The sequence below is a fragment of the Gadus macrocephalus genome, chromosome 15 (assembly GCF_031168955.1).
Source record: "Gadus macrocephalus chromosome 15, ASM3116895v1".
NCBI lineage: Eukaryota > Metazoa > Chordata > Actinopteri > Gadiformes > Gadidae > Gadus > Gadus macrocephalus.
The window spans coordinates 13834414-13861218 of NC_082396.1; the positions used below are offsets into that span (position 1 = coordinate 13834414).

The 26805-nt window shown below is 45.2% G+C and overlaps 1 protein-coding gene across 3 annotated transcripts in view; it reads right to left on the minus strand.

The window, feature by feature from the left end:
* Positions 1-26605, minus strand: part of smap1 (small ArfGAP 1) — a 72350-nt gene extending 45745 nt beyond the window's left edge. For 2 of the 3 annotated variants that reach the window (XM_060073019.1, XM_060073018.1), the window contains exons 1-4: positions 26305-26604; positions 13273-13406; positions 12326-12411; positions 9513-9588 (exon numbers count right to left, since the gene is read on the minus strand). In XM_060073019.1, the coding sequence (XP_059929002.1) occupies positions 9513-9588; positions 12326-12411; positions 13273-13406; positions 26305-26422 (414 nt within the window). In that variant the 5' untranslated portion in view covers positions 26423-26604. Of the gene's footprint in view, positions 1-9512; positions 9589-12325; positions 12412-13272; positions 13407-26304 lie in introns of all 3 variants that reach the window. The other variant, XM_060073016.1, reaches the window with a different exon arrangement.
* Between the last annotated feature and the right edge of the window lie 200 nt (positions 26606-26805).

The window sequence follows — 26805 nt, forward strand, 5'->3', positions numbered from 1 at the left end:
AGGTGAACAACACAAGCTCAGAGGGGTCGCAGACCTAAGTGGAGAGGAGGACCTCCATTAAGATAACATTGACCTGAGTGAGTAAGTGAGTGGAGGAGGGAGTGGGTGAGTGGAGGAGTGGGTGAGTGGGTGAGTGGAGGAGTGAGTGAGTGAGTGGAGGAGTGAGTGAGTGGAGGAGTGAGTGAGTGGAGGAGTGAGTGAGTGGAGGAGTGAGTGAGTGGAGGAGTGAGTGTGTGAGTGGAGGAGGGAGTGGGTGAGAGGAGGAGTGAGTGAGTGGAGGAGTGGGGAGTGGAGGAGTGAGTGAGTGGAGGAGTGGGGAGTGGAGGAGTGAGTGAGTGGAGGAGTGAGTGTGTGAGTGGAGGAGGGAGTGGGTGAGAGGAGGAGTGAGTGAGTGGAGGAGTGGGGAGTGGAGGAGTGAGTGAGTGGAGGAGTGGGGAGTGGAGGAGTGAGTGAGTGGAGGAGTGAGTGAGTGGAGGAGTGAGGGAGTGGAGGAGTGAGTGAGTGGAGGAGTGAGTGAGTGGAGGAGTGAGGGAGTGGAGGAGTGAGGGAGTGGAGGAGTGAGTGAGTGGAGGAGTGAGTGTGTGAGTGGAGGAGGGAGTGTGTGAGTGGAGGAGGGAGTGGGTGGAGGAGTGAGTGAGTGGAGGAGTGAGTGTGTGAGTGGAGGAGTGAGTGAGTGGAGGAGTGAGTGGGTGGAGGAGTGGGTGAGTGGAGGAGTGAGTGTGTGAGTGGAGGAGTGAGGGAGTGGAGGAGTGAGGGAGTGGAGGAGTGAGTGAGTGGAGGAGTGAGGGAGTGGAGGAGTGAGGGAGTGGAGGAGTGAGTGAGTGGAGGAGTGAGTGAGTGGAGGAGTGAGTGTGTGAGTGGAGGAGGGAGTGGGTGGAGGAGTGAGTGAGTGGAGGAGTGAGTGTGTGAGTGGAGGAGTGAGGGAGTGGAGGAGTGAGTGGGTGGAGGAGTGGGTGAGTGGAGGAGTGAGTGTGTGAGTGGAGGAGTGAGGGAGTGGAGGAGTGAGGGAGTGGAGGAGTGAGTGAGTGGAGGAGTGAGGGAGTGGAGGAGTGAGTGAGTGGAGGAGTGAGTGAGTGGAGGAGTGAGGGAGTGGAGGAGTGAGAGGAGGAGTGAGTGAGAGGAGGAGTGAGTGAGTGGAGGAGTGGGGAGTGGAGGAGTGAGTGAGTGGAGGAGTGGGGAGTGGAGGAGTGAGTGAGTGGAGGAGTGAGTGAGTGGAGGAGTGAGGGAGTGGAGGAGTGAGTGAGTGGAGGAGTGAGTGAGTGGAGGAGTGAGTGTGTGAGTGGAGGAGTGAGGGAGTGGAGGAGTGAGTGAGTGGAGGAGTGGGTGAGTGGAGGAGTGAGGGAGTGGAGGAGTGAGTGAGTGGAGGAGTGAGTGAGTGGAGGAGTGAGTGTGTGAGTGGAGGAGGGAGTGAATGGGTGAGTGGAGGAGTAAGTGAGTGGAGGAGTGGAGGAGTGAGTGAGCGTGCAAGGAGGTCCTGCTTGCCTTTCTCTCAACCTATTGGTCGATGAACAACAAAGTAAAATCCCCAGATGAAAAACAAGCGGGGATGAAGAGGATGTTGGTTTTTGCAGGTGATATTGACAGGGTTACTGTACCTGCACTAATCTCTTGCTATATTAAAATAGAGAGGGGGAGTGCCGGAGTGCTTGGGGGGATGATCGTGTGAACGATTTGGGCGAGAAATGAGCCATCACAAGCCTCATCGGTGTGTGCATGCAAAAAATATCTCGTCAGGAAAACACCACCTGAAAATTAAAGTCAATGCGTATCAAATACGAAGCCTACCGATTTAAACCTCAGCTAAACCTTTGACTGAGAACCTGTTTCACAGGAAGGCTCTTTCAAGCTATTTTTAGAAACCAGCCAGAGTCAGCACGATGTATCCATGAAAGTATCCAACCAAAAGAATACCACCCGTCCCTTCAGGTCACTCCACCATCCCAAGCCTCAGCACCCTGCCTAGCCACACTATTAGAGGCCTGTGACAGCAACCAGTTTTTATTTAGTTTTTTTATAGCTGTCGCGGTATATAGAATTGAAACATATTGGTAAAAAAAAATTGCCAACACTAGCTTTAAGGATGCAATTTCAAGTTTGAGGAAAAGCACAAATCTAGATGAACAAGCGTCTCACTTTATTTTGCTTCACTTTTGTTTTCGCCGATCATGTTCTTCATTGGCTTGGACAGCCAGTGAACAGACTTTGTATTCCATGTAAAAATGTATTTCGTTTTTGCCACAATTATACCCCCAAGGAATTCTGTGTTGCATGTGTGAAAGGGAGAGGGGCAGGTGTCTGAAACCCACACTGTTTCTCATGACTGGCTGTGGATATTTGCAGCCAACGCTCCAAATCTAATCAAACCAGGCTCAGACATTCCAAATTGCTAGACTCAAATCAGCTTTGATGTTATTGTCCGAGACAGAAACACATTCTAAAAACAATAATAACCTTGTCCGAATGAATGTGGCCATGCAAACATCAAGCCATAACCCAAGTTATAGTTTCAGTCACAAAATGCCTTCAAGTCATGTTCCAATTTAAATACAAGACCAAATAATCCTCTTGTGCATATGCAACAGATAATAATTTCCAGCATCAATACACAAAAATAAACACATAATTGCTGAAATACCTCATGACATACCTGAGGAAGAGGGTCAGGCAGACCCCGATACACTGAGCAGCCGGGACAGAAGGGGGGGGGGGGGGGGGGGTTTAGAAGTGGGGGAATGAAAGGCGACGGCGTAACAAGCGACCGAATCAAAGGAACAGCCTAGTCACATGGGCACCTTTAAGAAGACAGCGTTTGGCACATTTTTTTTGTCTTTACTTCCAAGAGGCCATTAATCGTGTTAATACATTTCCCTGCTCCCTTTGAGACTAGATTAGCGTCCAAAAAGGGTACCAAAGTAGAAAGGTTTGAATCTGACTATGTTAATGCTAATCTAAATGTTCTAGCTAGGGCACCCCTACACCCTGCTCCCCCCCCCTCCCCCAAACTTCCTCCTCGATCCAGGGGGAGCCAAACTGAACGCCACAGGCACTCATTAGCTGCAGACTTCTGAAGGCAACCAGAGGAAAAAAGTCTGACATCCACCTCCCTCCCAACCCCCCCCCCCCCCACTCCCTCTTCCTCACTGCTGCACCCCCCCCCCCCCCCCCCCGGGGCCTGCCACCCAGGACCATGAGCTCCAAGCCTTCTCCCAGGAAGGCAGCCCTGTTATTTATTTGTTTGTGGGCAGTTGTTGTGTTTCTCCATCCCCCCCCTCCCCGCCGCCCTTCCTTCCCTCCCTCCGCTCCTTTCTCCTCTGTTAAGTCATCAAAAGAACGGCGCTCGCTGCCGTTCGCCCAGCGGTGGGTCGAGAGGGGCAAACAGAATCTAAACAAGCGTTGAAGCTGCTGAGCAAGGCCATCCTGGGCATTTATCCCTCGCTCGCCCCCCCCCCCAACATCAAAACCACTTCTTCTTTGATAGCTTTAAGTTGCCGCCAGAAGTGCCAAACAGCGAAAAACGCACGCCGATAGATCATCGCACGAGATAAAAGGCGGTAAGGGGGAGAGAAAGGGGGATTTAGAGAGACGGAGAGAGAGAAAGAGAGGGATGAGGGCGAGCAAGAGAGCGAGAGAGCAAGAGACAGAAATGTGAACGTGAGAGAGAATATACAATTAGGAAAAATTTATAAAATGGTAAAAAGATGAGTAGAATGGACAAATGCATACGGACTGGAGAAAAAACTAAGTCTGTAAGAGGGAGGCTTTAATCGGTTCAGAAGATCAAAATCTAGAATGTAGGGTTTTTCCTTACGTAAACCGTTCATACAAGCTTTCAGGATCACCTTCTGAGAAATTGATTATGAGTAGCTGCTATCAAAAAGGAATAGCGAGCCATATTCTTCTCTTTGTACTCTGTCTTGTTGCACGCCCAAACACACAACCAAAAAAAAGCTTTCCTTTTCAACACAGGTTTGGAAGACAGCCATTAGAAGTACTCAAAACTGACATTTGGTATTGTCCAACTGCCAATTATTATGATAATGATTATGACCTTGTCGTGAGAGCAGCCGGATAGTGGCTAACATATAATCCACACTTGTTCTTGTCTCGTTTTGTTCTAACTCGACATCCTTACCCCTTAATGACTGACTTGAAGGTCACCATGGTCGCAAATGGCAGAGAAAATGTGAAAGGCATAGTTAATGCATCCGTCTTAGCACACAATTTGCTGAAAATAGTCTTTGTAGCTTGCCAAGTATCAAGAATGGCCCAAAACTTTTTGATCCTTGTTTTAACTTTTTGATCCAAATATAAAAGAAATTCAAACATCTCAAACGTATGAACAGTGTCAGCTCCACAATAGCATTGTCTACTTCAGTGAGACTGAGATAATTAGGGCTGTAGTCAACCAAAGAACATCTCGGTAGACGGAAATAAACCAACTCTACCACCAATCGATTGGTCGATGGGGAAAATGTAATAAAGAAGTTTGCAAGTTGCTCCTTAAAGGGGACCTATTATGCTTTTTCGACTTTTATGACCTATAAACGTTGTTATAATGATTGAGTCATGTTTAACCATACACAAAGAACGATGTAGATTTTCGGGAAACTCTTCCTCTCATCTGGGCGCTTTCAGAATTCTCTGTCAACGCTTGGTTTCGTCCTTCTCCGCCCCCTCGCCCCCCTCCTGCCAACCCAACTCCGTTGTGATTGGTTACCTTCCTTGAAGCGTGCGCGCGGGCAGATTTGCCCAGGCATATGGGGCCGCGGCAGCCACCTCAGACTGTCAGCAGGGAATACGTCGAAATGCATGTACGTCATTATTTGACACTTTAGTATGGTTAAACATGAGAAAAGTCGAAAAAGCATAATAGGTCCCCTTTAAATATCCCATGAGTTGGAGGAAGTCAATGCGTTGGAGGAAGTCAATGGGTTTCAGATCCACTCATGGTCCGAGTCCGACTTGGTTAAAGCAGAGCTTCAAAGTAAAGCGTGTTTAGATGATATGCCTACATACTTGTTTGTCTTTGCCCTTGTGCCATTAGTTTTGAGCAGAGTAAATGTTGATTAAGTGTCGACTAGAATCCTGCCTTGAGTGATTCAAAGTTGTCAAAACAGGGGTGTTTTGACCTCCTTTCTTTATGTTATTTCTAACAATATAGCCCATCGCTGAAAATTTAAATACATCAGTCTGCATATGTCCCTCCAGTCCCAGAAATAATGGATTAAGAATTTCTTTCTCCTTATATAAGTAGCACCAGCGATCGTCTGACCAATAAGAATTGGTCAAAAAAGTGCATATCGACCAACCAATCGCTCAACCAACCAGAACTTGAGAACCCTACAAATGAGGCATTTTGCTTGTGCCGACACACACCCTGACACAAACACACAGTCCAGTATCTGGGTCATCCTGGAGACCACCAGGGTCAGCTGGAAGCAGGTCCAGGACCCCACACACAGAGTGTCTCTCTAGCCCTCTCCCTCTCTCCTCTGCCATTACAAAAATGCCTTGAAGTGATAATGAGTATTAAATCCTTTATTTGTGTATCAAACCTATGGTTTCTGCATAGGTGGTGGAAACAGATCTTAGATCCCGGTCTGGCCACCGGGAACCCGATACAGAGAGGGGAGCGTTTGAGGGTCAAAGAGAATGAGATGCATGCAGAAATCAACGTGGAAAACAATGCCCACGTGTATGCGCCTGCATGAGGCCATTGCGTACAGACACAGAAGGAACAAGGAGAAAAGAGTGAAAGATACCGAAAGAGAATCGATACACAGACAAAGAGAACTTTGTGTGGTGAAAGTGTGTCTTTGGTTTCCAGCTGCTTGATTCATTGCAAGTCTAACAATCCAGAGGTTGAGGCTAAATAACATGTGTTGAAGACACACTGGCGGCTCCAGCAGAGGCTTTATACACCCCCACAGACACACACACACACACACACAACCTTGTACACACATACACATTCCCACAGTCTCATTAACACACCAGCTTCTGAAGACAGATGGGTCAGCATTCACACGCCCACACGTTGCCCGGGACTTGGGCGAGAGCACTCACTGGTTCGCTGGAATGCAGGCACCAAACAAACATTCTCACTCGTCGAGAAGGAAGGTGCATTCACACGCGCCAACACTCCATCACCATGAGATGGACGGCTCACCTTGCTCATCAACCCGGGAAGAGGACTTCTGCACACAAGTCTCATTTCCCCCCTGACAGGCAGGTGTCACTTTTATTAGCAACGCTCAATTTCCCTAATGTGTTCCTTAATGGCAATTTTGAGAGGCTATTATAGCTGAAAGAGGGATATATTGGGACGCAGGTGTGCATAGATTGACGGGCCATTAGGGTGATGTTTTTTTAAGATCCTTCAACAAGGTGTCCAACCCTGACCTGTTGCTTTATCTGTTAGTCGCATTAGAAATGAGCGTCTCCCAAAATGACTAAATAGTAAGATGGGAGCTAAGATTAATCGGAGATTGGCATTATTTCAATTATGCATATTTTAATCACTTAATCATATCTGACACAAGTGAACCAAACTTTAGTTTAATTTTTTAGACAGATTTGGCAATATTATTTTTTAATTCAAAATACTGAAATAACTTTATTAGTGTCTGACAATGAAATGAGGATATTATTACCTCCACCAAGTGTTACTGTGTTAATGTCGGTGAGTCTCTCCTTGTGGCCGTCATGGATATCTGCATAAGATCAGCATGGATTTGCCCTAAACTGGTGGGTAGGCTGGTTGTTGGCCAATTAAGCGCAAACTAATAACTGATTAACTTTTCATGCCAATTGGCCAAAAGAGGGAGTGGCAGTGGGCTTGATGAGCTTCTGAGAGGGACAGCTCATAAAGTTGAGCACAGATTTATTTTAATTCATTTACATCACTTTATTAAATAGATTTTCATTAAAATTCATTTTTGCCCACCTTTGACAATTTCAAAAAGATAATCTGCAGCAGCCTCTGGTCTTTTGAAACCTCTCAATAACGTCTGAGATACTGCGTTTGTGATTTTCAAACGTATTCAATATGGGCTACAATATACCATTAACCTCTGAAAATTGAACATCCATTACATATTATTACTATGTCCCCATGCATATCAATGGAAAACATAGATTCATAACTTCTGATTGGATACACTGATGTGAAGAATAATCATAAATGAATAATTGATGCACATTCTCGCTTTTTGCTGTCGGTGGAGTTGAAGACTTGACAAACGTTGCCTGGATGTTGTATTCACTCATGGGGCCTTTATTTGCTAGTTTGCTGATCACTAGACACAAGCCGCAGTGTCCACAGAGGACTGCAGCACACACTATACATGCCCCAGTGCATGGTGTTGAAGGGAAATGACTGAATTGGGATTCGCTGTCGGAACACAACCAACCAATCGGAATCACCGGGTAACAAGCACAGCATACTTTTAAATCTAGAACGAGAAATAGAACTGCACGTAACATTAATTTGCAACTAAATGTAATCTAATAACAATTGCAGCATGATTAAGTGGCTTACATTATAAAACAGTCTCTATATAACACACACACACGAGGGCATCCCCTGTTAATGGCTCATAAGGTTACCGTTGGTCTGCTGGACATCAATCCCATGGTTAACCGTTTTTTCATTTAATGGATTCCTTCCCTATAGATCTTCAACCAACCGAAGAGCAGTAATCCCAGCCTAAAAATCTGCTTAAGCCAATCAACTACCTCTCTGGGTACGTTTTTTTCATTCTAATGGTTGAGTTCCACGATAAAATGAGCATTACATTTCTGTGTATTGCGGTCTGCATTACAGTACCCCTAAAGACTGATGACACATTTACCTCTAAATGAAGGGACTCAGAGAGTGAGCGTATGCATGATTAAAAGTGAAGATCGTTAAGAGGACGGTAAATTGAACTGACACGAAGTGTCCAAAAAAACCTAATGCATGCTTTTGAGAACGTGGTTATGGCTGCAATGGTGGCCGGCTTCTCCGAGTATTATCAAGTACTGTTATCCCTGTGGCAAAGCCCTTCCGCTGAATGTTCCCCGAACCACCATGTTCTCCTCTCTCTCTCTCTCTCTTCCTTTGTTAATTAAGCCCCCTGCCCATGATAAGCGTGGGCGGCAGCGCCAGAGCTGGGCTGGATGGAGGAGACTGGCAGCGTAGGAGCCTGGCTGGGCTGATTCTGCACGGTTGGAAGATGATCACCAGGTATGGGTTACCTTGGACCTCAGCTCTGCTAAACATTGATCCCGAGAGCATCTCAGCGTCCCGCGAGAGGTAGCGCTCCGATGTTTGTCCCATAAAGGATGATTTGTCACGGCTAGAGCGGGCTCTTTTTTTTAGCTCGTCATGGACACGACGCCTCACTTCCTTACCTTCCTGCTGCCCTTCCCATGTTAGCACATACAGCTGCACAACCACCGTCGGGCAGAGGAAAACAGTGTTGATTGGCCCAAACACCATCAGCACCGTCCAACCTAGACGAACCTCACCTTCGACCGGCAGATAAAGAACGCCGCTCGTCATGCTTTTCTCAGCCGAGAGCACCCTACTAGTGCAACTCCCTTTATTCCCACCTTTCTCAAAAGCAAATATCACACCTTCAAACCAGTCCTAAATTCTGCTGAAAGACTGCCAACACGTTTTGAGAAATGTGAGCACACTAGAATATATTTCCAACCTTTATTAAATCGCCTTTAAAGCACCAAGATGCACATAGCATTATGTGTTGATCCCTTATGAGCCTGAAAAAAAAGAGTGAGATCTGTGAGTCACTCTCCTAGTCTCCCCCAGGTCCACATTCACAACCAGAGGGGCGCGGGCACTTGCCGCAATTATGGAAAGAGGCGCTCCTACTGGAAATCAGATCAGCAGAACTTGTCAAACTAGAAAGACCGTTCTTCAGAGAGGCTCGTCGGAAATCCTGAGCCGTTGTTTTTAATTGACGCTTTTCTGAGCATATCCGATATCAGCCTTATCATTCATTGACTTGGCTTTTATCCATCTCCTTGTTCATTTAAATTAAATTAGTATTATTATTTTTTGTTTTACAAAAACAAAACAAAAGCTTGTATTTGCCTCCACTGGGGCATGGATTATAAGTGTTTTACCACTGCGTACCATGGTTTCATAAACCTTATTAGACTTGATTTCACGAGGGTTTTCAATATAATTATTTGACAACTGTTACAAAGAGAAAACACTCAGACCGTTCAACACAGGGAATTGAAAATGCAAATCAAATAACAAGTCGAACCCGGGGCGTGCATCGGTGTAATGGTGTGTTCCTGAAATAAATCTCTCCACGGGCACAGCGCCCGTGGAGAGAGCGTCATCACTGCTCTCGGCCTACTTTCAGAATTCCGAGAGATGATGACAAAAAGGGGGGCGTGCCTCCGAGAAATGCCGCAAGAAAGCTGGGAGTTCCCGACTTCCGACTCGGAAGGCTGGCGCAGTGCGGTGTGGGGGGTGCGGCGTGTGAGAGGATACTCACCGGTGGCGCGGTGACCGCGTCCTTGTCGTAGTACTTCTTCCTCTCGTACTTGTCCCGGATGAAGACCTCCATGGCTCTGAGAGTGTTCAGGGGTTAGGGACCATGTCTCACGACTTGCTTACAAAACACAATCAGAAGGAAACTGACCACTTTTCAGTCAATGTTCCAGCCTTTTCTCCCCTCACTGCTGAGCCAAGGACAGGAGCTCTGTGGCCCGTTAAGCGGGTTGGATCTTATGGTGTACTTGCTCATGGCTATTTGAAGGGGAAACAAGCCATTCGTTCCTAGCTAAATTCTGACAAAACTGAGTGGTACTGTATATATATATTTTTTATTTGCTAGTGTGGTACCAAGGTGTAGCGAATAAACCAGACACCCGGTGTATATTGGAAAGACATTGCAATCTGCAGCACAAGAGACTGTAATGGAAGATACGGTTGCTTTGGGGTACAATTTACTTTCAAGAGACAGCTTGGTATCAGACACCAGACAGACTACCCTTATAACTCATCCGGTTACATCCTAACACTTTCGAACATCGATAAGCTTCCAGATCAATACAAATGAGAAAGGGGGGGAAAAAAAAACAACTGGGAGGATTGATAACCATTTTTCCGGCAGGACAAAAACCTGATGCCATGACAGAGAAATAAAAAATAATGGCATTAAGGCCATTTAAAAAAACAAATATAATTCTGTAACTAAGGTTCTTAGTGGAAAAATAAATGCAACCAATAAGAGGAAGCTCTAACTGGAGTTTAACAAATCTCACATCCCTGATAACCAAGACTACATTTAGGACAATAGTTGTCCTACCTTGACTTATGAAAATAAACAAAACTTGTCTTTTATAGGAGGGATTTCATTTCCTTGCAAAATAGAGTGTTTAATAACCACTGCATGAAGGCACATGCTGCCGTTAAAACACACGCAATACACATCAAAAAGCATCTTCATGCACTTAAAAGGAATGTCCTTAAAAATGAGTTTATGGACAGGAAATTACCTTGCCCTCATATGAAGATGCTCAAATCTTGCTAAAATCTTCCCCTTCTTTCTAACCATTAAGGACTCATCCACTCTACCATCAAGATGTAGGGGAGGATCCCAGAAAAATGAATCATACTAATATGGCTAATTCCTGTCTCTTAACTCCAATTGTCGGGCTCCAACATTGAATCTGGTCATGGCTTTCAAAGGATGTGAACAATGGCGACCACCCGTGCTGATCCGTCTCCCACGTAGGGCTGTGGAGATGATTTACGTTCAGGGTGGGCGGGTGGACACATCTCTGGCGAGGGGCGCCTTTACATCGTCGTCATGACCAGATAGAGCACCGCACTCTGACACGTAGCAGAGAGAAGCACGGCCCCGGGATGAGTGTTCAACACGCCGGACGCGCGCAAGACGCATCGATTCACATGCTAATGGAAAACAAAGCCAGGGGAAAAAGAATACTCCCAGGTCTTTATTCACAACGCGCACGCAGACCCGTACTGTGCAGCCTGATATCCTGAACCAAACACAACCCTCACACACACGCACGTTTATTTTAGAGATTAAAGACAGCCGCACAAAACCGCAATCAACAAAAGACTCCCATTTTCAACATCGCTGCCCCATACCCTTTACACACACACACACACACACACACACACACACACAGTAATTCTGGATGCGTTATCTGCCTTTTCCAGACCGTAGCGCTGCCGTTGAGGGAGCTAATAGAGGCCCGCGGAGTCCAGAGTGATGACCACCCGCCCAGTTCCCAGAGTTAGGCCATTACAGCCGGGCTGGGGGCTGGGGGCTGGGGGCGTGGGGGAGGGGGGCCCCGAGCTCAGCCCGGCCGGAGGACCTGATCGAAGCATATGCTGCTCATACAGCCACAGACGCTGCAGGCACTATAGCATCGACGCTGTTGCACAGCGCAAAAATAGAGAGCGACAACGCCATGCGCCCGACCATATGTCTTGCTTCTGTTCAAGGACAACATTCTAAGGAAACATAATGAGATATTTCCACTGTGCAAAATAGAGGGGAATGTGGTTTGATCAAAGAGGATTTGAATGGGTTGAAAAGAAATAAAAACCGACAACTGCAACTTCTGTATGTGTATCCCAGATGTGCATGAGCCGGTTACAGGCCCTGGGGGGGTGAAACATTATTGGTTAAAACGTGACTACGTCACTCTCATAATCTGTAGCGATGTTGATTAGATGGATATAAAATCCCTTTCTGGCATACCCAAGTCTTTATGAGGTGAATAATATGGCAGTGGAAATGAGCCAACGAATGGTAATAGGTCATTTGCATTTCATGCAGACTTCCGAGTGCATTTCGCTCCATTTGATTGTATTACTCTAGCAGGGAAGATCATTTTGTTTAAGCCATGAGGTCTTATCTATATAGACAGATTCATAGGCTGGACTCTTATTAAAGCTAGGGTAGGCAATTTATTTTAGAAGCATTTTTTTGTTTGTCGTTTTCCCGACAGCAATCAATAAATCAAATGCTCGGACAAAAAAAAGGAAAAGACTAGGACTGCCTACCCTAGCTTTAACTCATTGATAAGCCTCACTGTTTGACAGCAGGTGGTCCCCTCGCTGTCTAACGTCACCTGTGGTGGCGTTGATGGAGCATCACTGGAGCGTTTAGTCAATGAACCCTTATAAATACGTCGCAACTATCCATACATCAACCATAGATCATATAGACACACAAACACATGCAATTCATTCAAAGACAATGTAAATTGTAAATAAAAAACACACACACACACACACACACACACACACACCCCAGTTGCAGGATACTGGTCCGTCTGGGGCCGTCTGAAGCTCTCTGGGAGGTGGGCCTCGTACATCAGGCGGGCCCGTCTGTTCCCGATGTCCACCATGCTCTGGGCGGGGGGGGGGAGAAAGCAGCACTGTTCAGCTCCAGGGAAGGGGGAGAGAACTTGTCTCTCCCTTGAGAGGGAGGCCGGATACAGCTGTGCATTATTTACTGAATCAAATGCAGTGGTTTTCGAACAGTACCCCGTTATTGCTATGAATTCGAGAACCAAGTGTTGTGGAGAACAAGGTGTGGAGAACAAGAGAGGGCATTCACGCAATAGTGACTGTGTCAATATCAGACCTAACAGATTAAAATGTCATCACAGTATTACAATAGAGATATTATCTAAACCCTGAGACCGCAGAGTCTGAAATGCCAATATTGATATTATCTTGTATTGCTGTACCTTTGTTCCCCTACAAAGGTAAAGCGGAGGGGAAGGGGAGGGAAGACACACACACACACACACACACACACACACACACACACACACACACACGCACACAAACAATCTGTCAAGCCCGAATTAGAGGTGGCTGATGGATGGGAAGATGATGGCATAAATGGGGGAGACAGAGTTTTACTGATCAGCCATGCAGGATTAATTAGTCAGCTGTGATTATTACCATGCCGTCTATTCCACTCAGGGAGGTGATAGATGGACAGAGCCCCTAAGCACAGACAGTCACACTCTGACACACGCGCTCGAGGTCAACCACGCCACGTTGCAGTTCACGTGCAGCACTTAACGTTACTCAGTCACATCTGAGGTCAGGAGCTACTTCTAAACAACGCACGTGCATGCACTAGTGTCAGTCAGGGTGTTTGTGTGAATATCTAATATCTACGGTGTTATGTTACTATAAACCGCCTGCTGACGGTTGTGCGTGGCCGTGTCCCAGAGGGACTGAATGAGGTTCTTTACCTGGATCTGTTCCGGGGTCCACTGGTCCAGATTCACAGACTTGACCCTGGCGATGTGGACCCCCAGGTTGCGATGGATCCCGGCGCAGCGGATGCACATGAACACCCCCAGGTTCCAGGACGCCCACCGCGGACCTGGGGAGATGAACGGTTTTAGACACATATTTATATATCGATATACGGTATATTAACATAAAAGCAGCGAACGATAGAAGCACTAAGAAGGTCGAGTGGTGGATTCGTGCATTCACAAGACCCTGACTTATGGGTTTAAGATGGCGAGAAATAGAACAAAGCTTTTTGACTCGGATGATACTTGAAGCGACCATGACCAGATCATGAAGCCAACACAAGAATTCTAAAGGGAATCAGGCCTTGGGAGACAACCCATATCTCAAATGTATATATGAGAGAACCGTGACAATGAAACCTTACAGAAAACACTTGCTTCACCTGTGAGCTGTGAAGTCTGCGCCTAGACTCATAACATCGCTCTGTTTGATTCCAATGAAGCGCAGTATCCTTAGATAATTTATTCTGATACCCTGCCAAGTCATTGTCTTCATCCTCATCCATATGAATCATTCTACATCATGTGGAACATGGCCAAAGGACATGGCCAAAATAATTAATAATGCAATTATTTTCTACACAAAAATGAATCTGAATGTTAACATCTCACACCACGGTCCTTTACAAAACCACGGCCAATCTAGGGGCTGGCTTCCAGCCACTTCGTAGCCTTGTGGGAGTCTTCTCCAGAGACGCCCACGCTCCAACGAGCACCCCAGAGAGAGATGCTGATCTACCCCCAGCTACATTAGCTGTTCCAACAGAACCATGTTCATCTACAGAGGGAAAGAGCCAGAGAAACCAACTGGACCTAGTGATGTGGATCGGGGGGGGGGGGGGGGGGGGTCTGGGCTCAAGACAGAGTCCGGCTGCAGGGTCCTTGTTCGGAGCAGGGTGGAAAAGCAGGAAGGCGGCCAAGTCGGACTGGTTGGTCCGGCCTGCGGCTAAACAGCCATGTGGCCGTGATAATGCACCAGCGCTAATGCGCAGAGGTTTTCTTAATGCGGCTCTCGGGCGAGGGATGAACTAAGCCTTATACGAGTAGTCTGAAAAAAAAAAAAAAACACAGGCTCAGCAGCGGTAAGCTTCGAGTTTGATTGAATTATGCCGCGCTGAAATGGACTGCTGCTCTACGGAGTGATGGATAGAAGAAGAAAATAATATTAGATACTTTACATATTTTAACAAATTCTCATTAGGACTATTGAGAAATCCAATTTAAATAAATCTGGCCATGTTCGGTGGCAGACTTCAAAAAGATTAATAAATAAATGATGTGTCAAGGATACAGTCCAGACCAGTCTCAGAAACGATTGGATACGAATGTGTCTGTAAACATCATTGTTTATGAAAATTGTATTTCAAAGAGGCAAACCGCAAACCCAAGCGTGAACTCAGAGACATCCTCGGATGAAATAGAGTGCTGATAAATCAATCAAACCCAATTTGATAACCTGGCAGTTTGGAATGGAATTACATGAAAAAAAGGACTCTGGAAACGCCGGGCTCATCGCAGGATCTCCCCGTTTCACCAGCATGAGAGAATACTCTATTAACAGAACCTGTCGAGCGGCGCGGCAGGGGTTGATTGAGTTTAGACAAGTAAATGACTCGCGCAAAAACATTTTCCCCTGAAAATAGAGTCCTCTGGTTGAGTTGATACAGGGCTCTCTGTGCCAGGCGTCCTCGGCTACAGTACGGGCTGGTGAAACGCGCTTATCAACCACAGCATCTACACCCCAGAGTAGGGCTGCTCCGTTATGGGAAAAATCATAGATCACGATTATTTTGGTCAATATTGAAATCACGATTATTCAAACGATTATTTTTGAGTTTGAAAACATGATGTATTTATTCAGCATGTCTCTCGCTAAAAACACTTTGTAACTGAGAACTTGGAAATTTCGACTTAAACATATACATAAAATGGTCAAAAAGAAAAATGTTCAAATCTAATAATAATGTACAGATATGTATCCAGCTACTCTAAAAAAGAAAAAGAAGAAAAAAAGAAAACTCGATTATATTAGTTTTGTGACCGAAATCGAAATCGAGATCGAAATTCGATCAATCAGTTGACAAATCTCAGGCCTTTAGGCTAATTTACCGGAGTTCGTGGAAAATGCTCTTTCCGCAGTGGAATGTCAATTTTATTCTCCGTACGAAAAAGAATAACGGCGTGTTTGTCTAGGTGAGGTGCACAAATGATAACAGGCCGCAGCTAAGAGGATGCAAAGAGGATGATTAGAGATTAAGGCCCCGTCCACACGAAGCCGATTTCATGGCGAAACCGCAAAGGTCTTGTACGGTTCGGCCTTCCGTCCACACGAAGCCGGCGAATCCGCTGACCGAAACCGCAAACTTCTGAAACCACCCTCGGAGGTGGTTTCAAATCTATCCGGTTTCGTTTTGGTTTCGTGTGGACGCCTGAAACCGACTGAAACCGCAAACCATGACATCATCGCCCCACCCCTCGACCTCCTAGCCAATGGCTCTTAAGCCCGCGGAGTCTCAGAAATCACAACAAAAAAGATGATGGCGGACGTTCTGCAGCATATCATGTCCCTTGTTGGGTTGCTAAGCCATTATTTATTGAGAATCTAGTTCGCCATCGTAGAAGAGCTGTTTGTTTGTGTTGTTAGTGGTTCGGGGGGCAGCCTTTATGCGCATGCTCGCCTCTTCTTCTTCTGGATTTGTGTACCAGAAGCAGCGCCCCTTATGGGCCTGGAATGTTTACTACAGCGTTTCTACAGATCTATCCGGTTTCGCTTGGCTTCGTCTTTACGGAGATACTTCGAAACCGGATAGATCGAAACCGTAACGGTTTCGCCCGTTTCGGCTTCGTGTGGACGGGGCCTAAATGCTTTCCTGTTTTGCTGGCTTCGGCAAATTAGGTCCATCCTGGATTGGATTTTTGGGCTAGGTGCTGAATGGCTGCCCTCAGCCAGAGGATCACTTAGTAAGGCTTGTTCAGTGAAGGCTCGAAATGGTTTCCATTCCGAGTATCAACTCAATTATGGAAATGTCAATAGAATTTGTATATTTTTTAGGGAGAAATGTGGTTGAAATGAAGCAAACAAATTGAAATTTGTCTCAATTTAAGGGCAGAAAACACATACAAAATAAAGGCATTTGATATAAAAACCATCAAATAATTAATTATGTAATAAAGTATGTAAATAAAGTATGAGCGTGTTAACAAAAATACTACAGTATTCATACACAATATTCAATACAAGAAAGATTGATAAATATTAATCTGTACTTCTGTTGTTACCGGGACTCAGAAACAATGAGACAAATAAATACACAGTGGGGGGGCTTTCTGCAGCTGCTAGGAGCTTGATTTAATATGGCACGCGTTGTCTTGCTGAAGATCACGTGGGCAACCCTTTACCAGCCTGACAAACAGAGCAGCAGAGACATCCCTCAATACAGCACGAGACGGGGCATTAACCAATCACAGCACAGATATCACAACATGTGACCATGCCGTCCCATGGGGTTCTGCTGAGCACTGGAGGCCCTGCAATCCCATAACCGAATGAAAAGCAGTACGAGTTAAATTGATTATTATTTCCCATTACTGAAGGAATGGGTACAAAAAAAAATTATTGGATGCATAGATTTTAAGTGAACGGATATTGTCTGTATTGTATGCACGAGCCATCCGAAACCCATTTGTCTCAACACTAATCAAAGGATGTATACCTAAACACCTCCAGGGACTGTGTTTCGTACAAAGCCGTTGTAACAGCGTCTTCACAGAAAACACACTTTGTTGTCCTCACAGCGGCGACTTCACCCACCATCCGCGACACACTGCCAACAAGCATGCTGCTTTTATAGTCACCTCTTTATATTAGTTCAATTCAACATGAAGAGAAGGAGATTACACCCAATTATAGGAGCAGCGCAGCGCTATAGCAACCACAGAAAAACACAACCTGCCAAAGGCACCGCAAAGCAAGCAACACAACTTGGACTAATGTGTTAATTACTACACTGATCGAGCGTCAATGCGTGCGCGTGTGTATATACTCCTGGTGCGCAGCGTACATCCACTCAGGTTCTAAATGACTGATCACTGGCCGAGCCAAAATCAGACACTCAAACTGTTTAAACTTGTGCCATTGTGTGCGGAGTGCACACACACACACACACACACACACTAACACATACACACTTCCGAGAACACCCAGGAATGAGAGACACTCTGAATTTCTGCGAACACGTCTGCATTTGCGTTTTTTGTGCAGTGATAGGCAGTAGAATACACCAACGCAGCAGCGGTGTCAGTATCTTCTGTCTTGTGCGAGGCTTGTTCTCGGTGCCACCCCAGGCCCCCTCTGCATGATGAAAAACAATGGCAGCCTCCAAGCTGCTAGGGCGGGGCTGCAGCCAAGAGAAGACGGGTGCAAACCGAGGCTTTTAACGTCCTCCCAATGAGTCTCTCAATCAATATTTAAAAGAGACCCAGAACAAACGGGCGTGGGACGTAGACGGAGAGGGGGGCAGAGTAAGAGAGACAGAGAGGGAAGACCGCATCCAGCAGATGCTAATGCAGAGGGATGAGGCTTGAATTAAGACTAGCCCTCATTGGCTCCCACCCTCAGCTGTAATACGGCTGAATTAAAGCAACCATTCCTGTACTGTTTGCATTGCATGCAATTCAAATAACCTTTATGGTAACCTACGCTGCCGTTGGCATATTGATGAGACGAAAACACAGCAAGACTTCATATATATTACGTTCAGTCAAAGTAGATATTCAGTACATTTATTCAGTAAACTTCTCTGAGCTATATTGTAAAGTTAGACTACTGCATGCTGGTTGGTATATGCACCCACATATACAAAAACACACACTATAAGCTAGCATAATGATACACAATGTTACCCCTTATCCCTTTCTTGTTAGTAAGGAAATGGAAGAAGGGAGTAGGCTACCCTGATGTATGGGTGTACCTACACCCTCCAACACATGAATGGAATCAACCTATTCAGACGAAACGTTTCCTTTTATATTTATGGCTATTAAATAAATAAAAAAGTAACATACCCAAGTTTGGCTGTTGGGCTCATCATCTTTAATAAATGTTTAGCACTGTTCTTTACGAAATTGGCAAGTGGGGCTCTTAGCCCGAGTAATTCACCAGAGGCTGCTAAAAAAAGAAATTGCATTAGGGCTCAGAATGAGCCAAGACCAATTGAAAAAATATAGCAATACGAAAATAATAATAGCACTCTGCTGCTCCCTGCTGGTTACAGAGCATACTGCAGGAGAATTGCCCTGCAGTAAAAAAAAAAACGGACTCAGTAGTACAGACACAAGGAGAATATCAATCACGGATCGTTTGGCACGATTTTACTCGCAACCAATAGGTGATAACAACAGAACAGTTTTGTTATTTTTAGACAATGTGCTTACAACGGGCATATTGAAATTTAATTATATAATGAGCCTCGGCTAGTTGCAAGCTGGTGGTACAGGCAGCATTCGGACTCTCGACCCAGTTGGTGCTCTGAACTGCCACTGTGCATCAGACATGGCGGATGTGAACGACCAGATGACATTCAGACCAGCCCAGGACTGGGGGCAGAAGCCCTGCTGGGCCCAACATCACAGAGGAGGGTCGCTGCTCCTAATGGGGAAACTACCAGCTAGCCCATGTCCTCCACGACATCATCATACATAAAGACCACCGTCTCCTACAGTGGAGGAGTCTGCATGTGCATGCATGCATGTGCCTCTGTTATGAGAGTGAGTCATACGAGTGTGGATGTGTGTGAGAGAGCGAGAGAGCAGCAGCACCAAGGACAGCATCACGGCAAGCCAGGAAGGCTTGCCAGAATCTGCCGTGCTAGCAGAGGACAGCAGAAACGCTTTAACAGGGTCTCCTCCTCGTGAGCCCACAGACAGACACAGACACACAGACACCGACACACACCTGGAGGCGTACCAATAAACGTGTTTTTGGTGACCTTGGAGACAGAAAACAGTGAAAGGCAGAGAGTTTCATGGTCTACTCTATGCCACATGTTTTGTTTCAAAGCAGATTTCCAATTAGAGGTGCCGCTAATTGGTTTCATGTTTAGATGACCAGACATGCAAAAAAGAAATAACATTGACAGCTTGAATCTGCTTAGACATTTAAACCAACAAGCATTATATGTTGATATTATTTTTGGCCAAACATAAAAGTGAGGCAGCTGAAAAGTTTGGACGCAGAAATATTATTGATGCTCTCAACCAAAGGATTAACCTAGCTCAGTACTTGATTCAGTACTTGACTCACTTCTTATTGAGGTTTGGTACCTCTTTTACGAGAGACCTGAAAGCAGCACAAATGTACAAAAACTACTGGGAATAATAACATATCGTATACTTTACAGTAGGGGTGTAATACGGTACGGTTCGGCTCATACCTCGGTTCAGACAACGCAGTTCGGTACAATGAAGGGGAAAGAACAAACAAAAATGCAGAAGGCAATTCTTTTTTTATTGTGCATGTCTCAGGTTGTAACACCTAGTGTCATACAGTCCCTCCCCTGAGCTAGCTGCAACAGCCTGAACTGTGTAATCTAATTACAGTAAACAATAAGTACCCCACATCATCGCCAGACTCCACCCTTAACTTGTAAACAAAAAAAAGACAATCAGTTATAAAACTGAAAATGCAGCATGTCTTATTTATGAAAGTGCAAAGTACACAGAATAACAGCCACTACGAGCCAGTTCCCCAATGACCTGTCCACAAACGTGCTGTTTTTTAGAGGGGGTTCAAGGTGGAGGGTGGGAGTGTGGCCCTGTGCAGCTTGCGGCCACGGTACCATGCGCTCGTGTTTACAGCGGATGTATCGCAATGGCGAGGCGCACACAGCTTTTGGCCGTGTTCTGTAAATATTCTAGAACACACTATTCTAGAGTCCCGGAGCTCCATATCCAAATAATATCATATTATACATGGATATCTAGATCATATAATATATATTATCACGGCCAAAAGCTGTGTGCGCTTCCAGACGATATTATGAAGCTCAAACGACTGCGTCAGGGTTCTCCGACGTCTCTGGTTCTTCCACAACAATCTGAAATAGACTGAACCGCGACATGGAGGAGAAAGGGATCGTTGCCCGCGATTATTGACCGCAATTGTCTCCCACCGGAGCCCCACAGCGGGCAGCACCTAGGCGGTGGTGCCTCGAAAGCGGGCAGCGGGCTAATCCCTTTCGCCTCCATGTCGCGGCTCCATGTACTTCAGGGAGTCAAAGCCAAAGTTTCTTTCCCCCCCAATATTCCTTCTCAACCATGGCTGAGATAACCCCAACGACGGGTCTCGTTGAGGAAATACCAGAGACGTCAGAGAAGCCGACGTTCCCGGGGTGCGCCATAACGCGCTCGGCTACCTAGGCGCCAATCAGGGCTGCAGTTTAGTTGTCCCTGAAGAACTCGCGTATCTAACATTAGTTCTGCATTACATTAATTATTTCGCAAGCCAGTTTTATTTAATTGTATACCGTGTATGCTCCGTGTAAATCCATGCACTGAACAGTGACGTACGTACCGATTCGGTACAATACATGTATCGTTACAGCCCTACTTTACAGACTGATACAAATACTCTGCGAGCCACTATAGTTAGAAGAAGTGGGAAGCTTCATTTGTCTGATTAGTAGAAATCCATTTCTGTCATCTACGTTTTCCTGTTAGAGGTCTTTAAGCTTTTGTATTACTCAAATGTATGTGAAACTCTCCAGATTACTACAAACTATTGACAACTTCTTCAGAGCTCATCTGGAAAAAATAAGACAAAAGAACCAGGCTGTTTCCACATCTAAGTTGGTGGGTAAGATCACTAGTTCCATGGAGCAGTGTGGTAAAGATAAATACGCTCCAGAGGGTACCCCATCAATCACATTGCGAAACAAGCAGCAAACTGGACTGTTTTGCCCCCGAGTGAAATCGGCCGGGCTACATAATTGTATGTAATGGACAAATATTTATTTAATAGTCACAGGAGATAAAGCAAAGCATCGTTATGATAATACAGAGATCAAGATGCTATGAATTATTCACACCACAACGCTCTCGACCAAGACGTGTTGGCCATGGCCATAGTAACAAACATAAAATGCAGACTGGGTACTGTGGTGGTAACTTTGGTTCAGAAAAGGTTTATGATTCAGAAAAATAAACGCATCCTCCCAATGGGGATACCTCATTTGATTGTACGTTATGTAATTGATTAGTTATTTAAAAAAGCTCCCTGCATTAGAACAATTTATGGGATCTTTACTTCCTGAACCCTAAGCTCTGCCCGCCTAATTACTGTATAGCCGATCAAATTACAAATTCAGCCAGTGTGAAAGTAGCAGTAAGGATTCTTAACGGCTGGAGAAGACTAAGAGCTTGAACCAGCAACTCTAGGATTACCAAACAGGCTCTACCTGCTAAACATCTGACATAATGTGCATGAAGATGTGCTTGCCTTTCTGTTTGGCTGCATGTTGAGAGAATAAGGAACTGCAGCTCCACCGGTACACAACATATACTGCAGGATAAGGCTGGGCGATATGGAGTAATACTCCAAAGAAAAATAGACAAATTGGTCAAAAAGAAAATGCTCAAATCTAAAATAATGTACAGAATGTGCATCCAGCTGTTCTTCTGCACTTTCTATAAAAAAAATATACTTGTTTTGTGATCGTTTAAAGCTAAAATTGAAATAGAGATCAAAATTCGATTAATTGCCCAGCCCTAGTACAAATTTGAGTATAAAACTGGGTATCAAGATAACTCAATATCTCAATTGAATGATGATGCAATACCATTCAAACAAAAACAATAATAAATACTATTGAATTACCATCCAGCCCTACTGCAGGCAGAGGATGATACAGATCCCAAGTGCCATTGCACAGACACCACCTACACAGTGAGGGAAGAAAGCTCCAACTCTTTCTTTTAGAGAGCTCACTCTGTCATGATTCAATTATATAAACATCTTTGTTTGGAGGAGTCACAAAATAACAAATAAACAAGAATCCAATCCAAACTGGCAAAACCAGCTCTGGGCCAAAAGACAATAGATGATGATAAAAAGGTGCTGTAGGTAAGACTTAAGAGGCTTTTCTTTAATAGGCTGGACACATCAATACAAGGTACTCTTCCCTGCCTATTGGCTATGGAGAGACACTTCTAATGCATTCATCACCAAGAAGAAGTATATCACCATTCACCTAATATAATTTATTTAATTTGATGCAGCTATACAACATAATCACCCTGTAAAATCCTACAGTGCAATTTAGAACCATTCAGTTCAAGATTAGGGCGAAAAAAAGCAATAGGCAAGTACGGTAAAAAAAATGCCTTATTCAAAGGGCTTATGGGCAATTTAGCTTAATAGCATAACATATACTGCCTGACTCAGGGGGACAAGGATAAAGGTGATCAAAGTTATCGGTTTAGCGCACAACCTGGAGTCCACAAAGCGATTCTGAACTACAACTACACTCACGACTTGGCACCACTGAGCTGGAGCGCCCTCAGCCACAGGCTCTGTTACGACAGCACCACCCGACCCTGAACCCTCACAACCCAAGGTATTGCTTCAAGGTATCCAGGGTGTAGGACTGCATGTACACAACTGTAGGCTCTGTATCTGCGCAATGCTTTCAAATGACACCTCCAGCTCCGGCTTGGAACACATTTCTTACTGACACCAGGGAAGCAGGACCTCGTCCGAGCCAGCAGGAATTCATCAGCCTCATGCGAGGAGGCGCCAGGGTTCTGTACTGCAGCCCATAACGTGGTGTCCAACAAGGCATGCCTCCAACATGGTTTTGGAGGTGTTTGGGAGGGAGGGAGGTAGGGGGGTGTCTCGTATCGTACACAGTCTAACTGTTGCCCCATCTGTGAGAGTGTGGTCGAGTAGTCACATTGTGTGGCAGAAGTGGATCCTCTGGGATGCAGGACGAATTCCAGAGAAATCCCATTCAAAGTACCACCTGTTCTCCCCTGCTAGAAATCTGTTGATCGCTGAACACAGACAGACACACATACAGTCAGACAGACGGGCCGCCTGGCGGGTGGCCAGAAAGACAGACAGAAATACAGAAAGAGCGCAAGAGCGAATGAGAGTGAGGGCAAGAGCAGATGAGAACGAGGGAGCGAGTGTGTGAATGAGATAACATTGTCCATGGGGTCCATTGTTTCCTTTAAGGATCGCTCTACTTGAACTAGTTATGTTTGTAACAATGTCAGGTTGACTCGTGTGCAGAACTCAACACTGAAGCACTCATCTTGCATGGAAAAGGAAGAGCATACAGTCTGGGAAATGGGAGAGCATGGGACCACAATCAGCCATGACCTCAGGCCAGATGTGTTCTTTTGCTTGTTTTCTATTTTGGATCATGTGACTCGATTTTTCCGTAATGTCTGCATTCCGATTATGTTAAGTACCTGAACAACCCTAACCCTCTTCCGACAACGATGTGGTCAGTTTCCCCATCCATCTGCTACAGTTAACAGACTCAAACTCCATCTTTAAAGATAATGCTGTTTTGCAGACTACAATATCCACCCCAGGTGGACCAGATACCAAGGCCGTTCAACACATTATACTAGACTTTCTTCTTCTGGCTCGTTCAAACCAGAACGTGGGGCTGAAATGCGCACACACACACACACACACACACACACACACACACACACACACACACACACACACACACACACACACACACACACACACACACACACACACACACACACACACACACACACACACACACACACACACACACACACACACACACACGGGGGGGGGGGGGGGGCTTGCCTTGAGAAACCTCAAGGTCAACTCCTCTTCTAGGAAGGTTACAGCTGTTCAGGTGTTCTGAGTACTAATTAAAGTAGTACATATACACAATGCTATGCCATTGCAATTCTTCTGATTGGTTTTTGCCCAACCCCCCTTACCCAATCGGCAGTAGTAGTACATTTTAGACCAAACTCGGACACTCACACTGCTATCTCACATGTCTTAAATGCAATGAAAACTTGTACCATGCTAAATAAGGTCCTTTTTAACTAAGAAAAACATAATCCCTTTCCCAGGGATAATCTCCCCTTTTCCACCCATACACTCAATTGAGCTTTGTATGTTATGGTGATGGAGTGCAAACTCACACAGGATCAAACGACACTTGAACCATACATCATCCCCAGTAGTCTGGTGCGGTCGAGGCTGCAACACGCTGGAGGGCACGGGTTTCAAGAGCATTTACCTGATCCAATCAAACTGGATATCACAGGATGCTGAACTGCAGGACGCCCGGAGTGCAAAGTAGCCAAGCTCACTAACACACCAGTGAGGTGATGTGATTTAAGTTACACCATGCCCAGATGAATGGACGATCAAAAAGCATTTGTTCTGTTTTTGAGTGCCAATCTCGCCACGGGCTAGTCTGTGGGGTTTTCAGTCCCTTAAGCGTGACAGCTCTTTCCGGTTTGTCTCTGGGAGCGCTGTATGGATACAGATTGTATGAAGAGGGGAAAAGAGCTTTACTCTGGTTCTGTCTCCCACCATTTAACCCTGTACTGTAATACGAGCTGCCATTGAATGGATCCACCCATTCCAGTATGAGAATAGTTATACTGCAGGCAATATGCTCAACATCACAGCGATAGTGTATGTTTTCACATGGGTCAAGGACCTAACTTTTTACTCCATACAAGTAATAGGAATTTAGTAACAATGCTCCATCACTACATTGCAGTCACATTACAAAGGATTCGTACTAAGTTAACAATCGATAGCCTTGTGAACCAAACCTAAGCTCATGGTTTGTGTTCCGTTTCATTCATCAGATATTTATTGTGAAACTTTAATTACTCGATAGTCTCATGAGATTACCCCATACATGCTTGAGGCGATTTTACCATCATCGAGGGAACTCTGCACACAACTACAACTATTCATGAATAACCAATAATATCTCATCTTTGCCCAGCGCTACTTTCTCATGCATTCACACATTATCTTCAGGGAACACTGAAAATGTTTCCCATTATTCACTGATAAACAAAGTCTTATGTTGTAGTCCAATAGGGGTGTGTCCCTTTGGCCATTGTTTGTACAGGTCAACCGCAATTCTAGAATACATCCCATGTTGGCTGAAAAAATTGGCATATCTGAGTGGATTAGTATTAGTCACTATAGTTTAAAGCAAGGTTCCATTTGACACTACTCTTTTGTAATCACACAATTGTCCTAGTAGGATAGGAAAAAAAAAAATATATATATATATATATATAGCAAGAAAATTATAATAACTATAGGTTACAAATTGTGGTATACATTTGAGTTTAATCATAAGTACACTAACCCTATGTTGATAAACACGGGCACCAAAACAAACCCAAACTGGTTAGAGCAGTATTACTACTATAGTCTGTCACAGACACTTAGGGCTTCGGACGGTTCAAGTCAAAACTTGAAAAGGCGTTTGCTTGAGGAATAACACTAAAGAGTGACGTAGATCACGGATGCAGTGACGCAAAACCTATCTGTCGGATCGCGGTCAGACAAGTTGGTCATGTAGACGTGGCCGTCAAGCCCCAAAAAAAAACATCAAGTGGGTCAAGCCTCGCGCCAAATCCCCTTCACCTCAGCCCGCCGCGAGACGACCTTTTTCCGCTCATTAATAAACCAGCGTTAACGATACGACGGTCGACCACGGCCATGGGTTGCAAGCCTATAGCCACACACACAGACACACACGCAACCACACAGACCGACACATCGGTACTGTAGCTGAGCGTTAGCATGAACAAGGTATAGGTGTATGTACCAACTTGTCACGGCGGATGTTGGGTCCTAAACCCGGCGTCGGCCGCAGCACCACGAACGATGAACGATGTCACATGTAAAACTACATCCCATCATGTTACCTTTCGCCTCGCAGTCACAGCAATACTTGTTTTCCTCTTCCCTGAGCATTTTAGACAGGATGACCTGGTGCTGCTCGTTCAGTTTCAGAGCTTTCTCTCTCTCCGACCGCGTCGTCATCTTGCCAAAGTGATGTCGTCCTGCTTGTGGTGTGACCGCTAAAAGAAACCCAGAGCCTATTCCGTGTTAAGTTTCTGAAATCAACATGTATTGAGAGGGAGGGACATCACTGTGTGAGCTTCATACACCTGGACCGCTGCTAGTCGGTTAGCTAGAAAGGCAATATGGTTGGAGAACGGCAGAACGTCACTTCACGTCAACACCTTTTCAAAATAAAGGTCCGTACTGGGAATTAACCAGTTCCTAGACCGACGCTTCTGTGGTCACTTGTCATGTGTATTATTATGGTAATGTGCATCAGATACACAAATAAATAGGTTTTATATCATAAGGTATTAAAAATAAAAATAAAGTAAATTATAAAGGATTAAGTTATATTATAA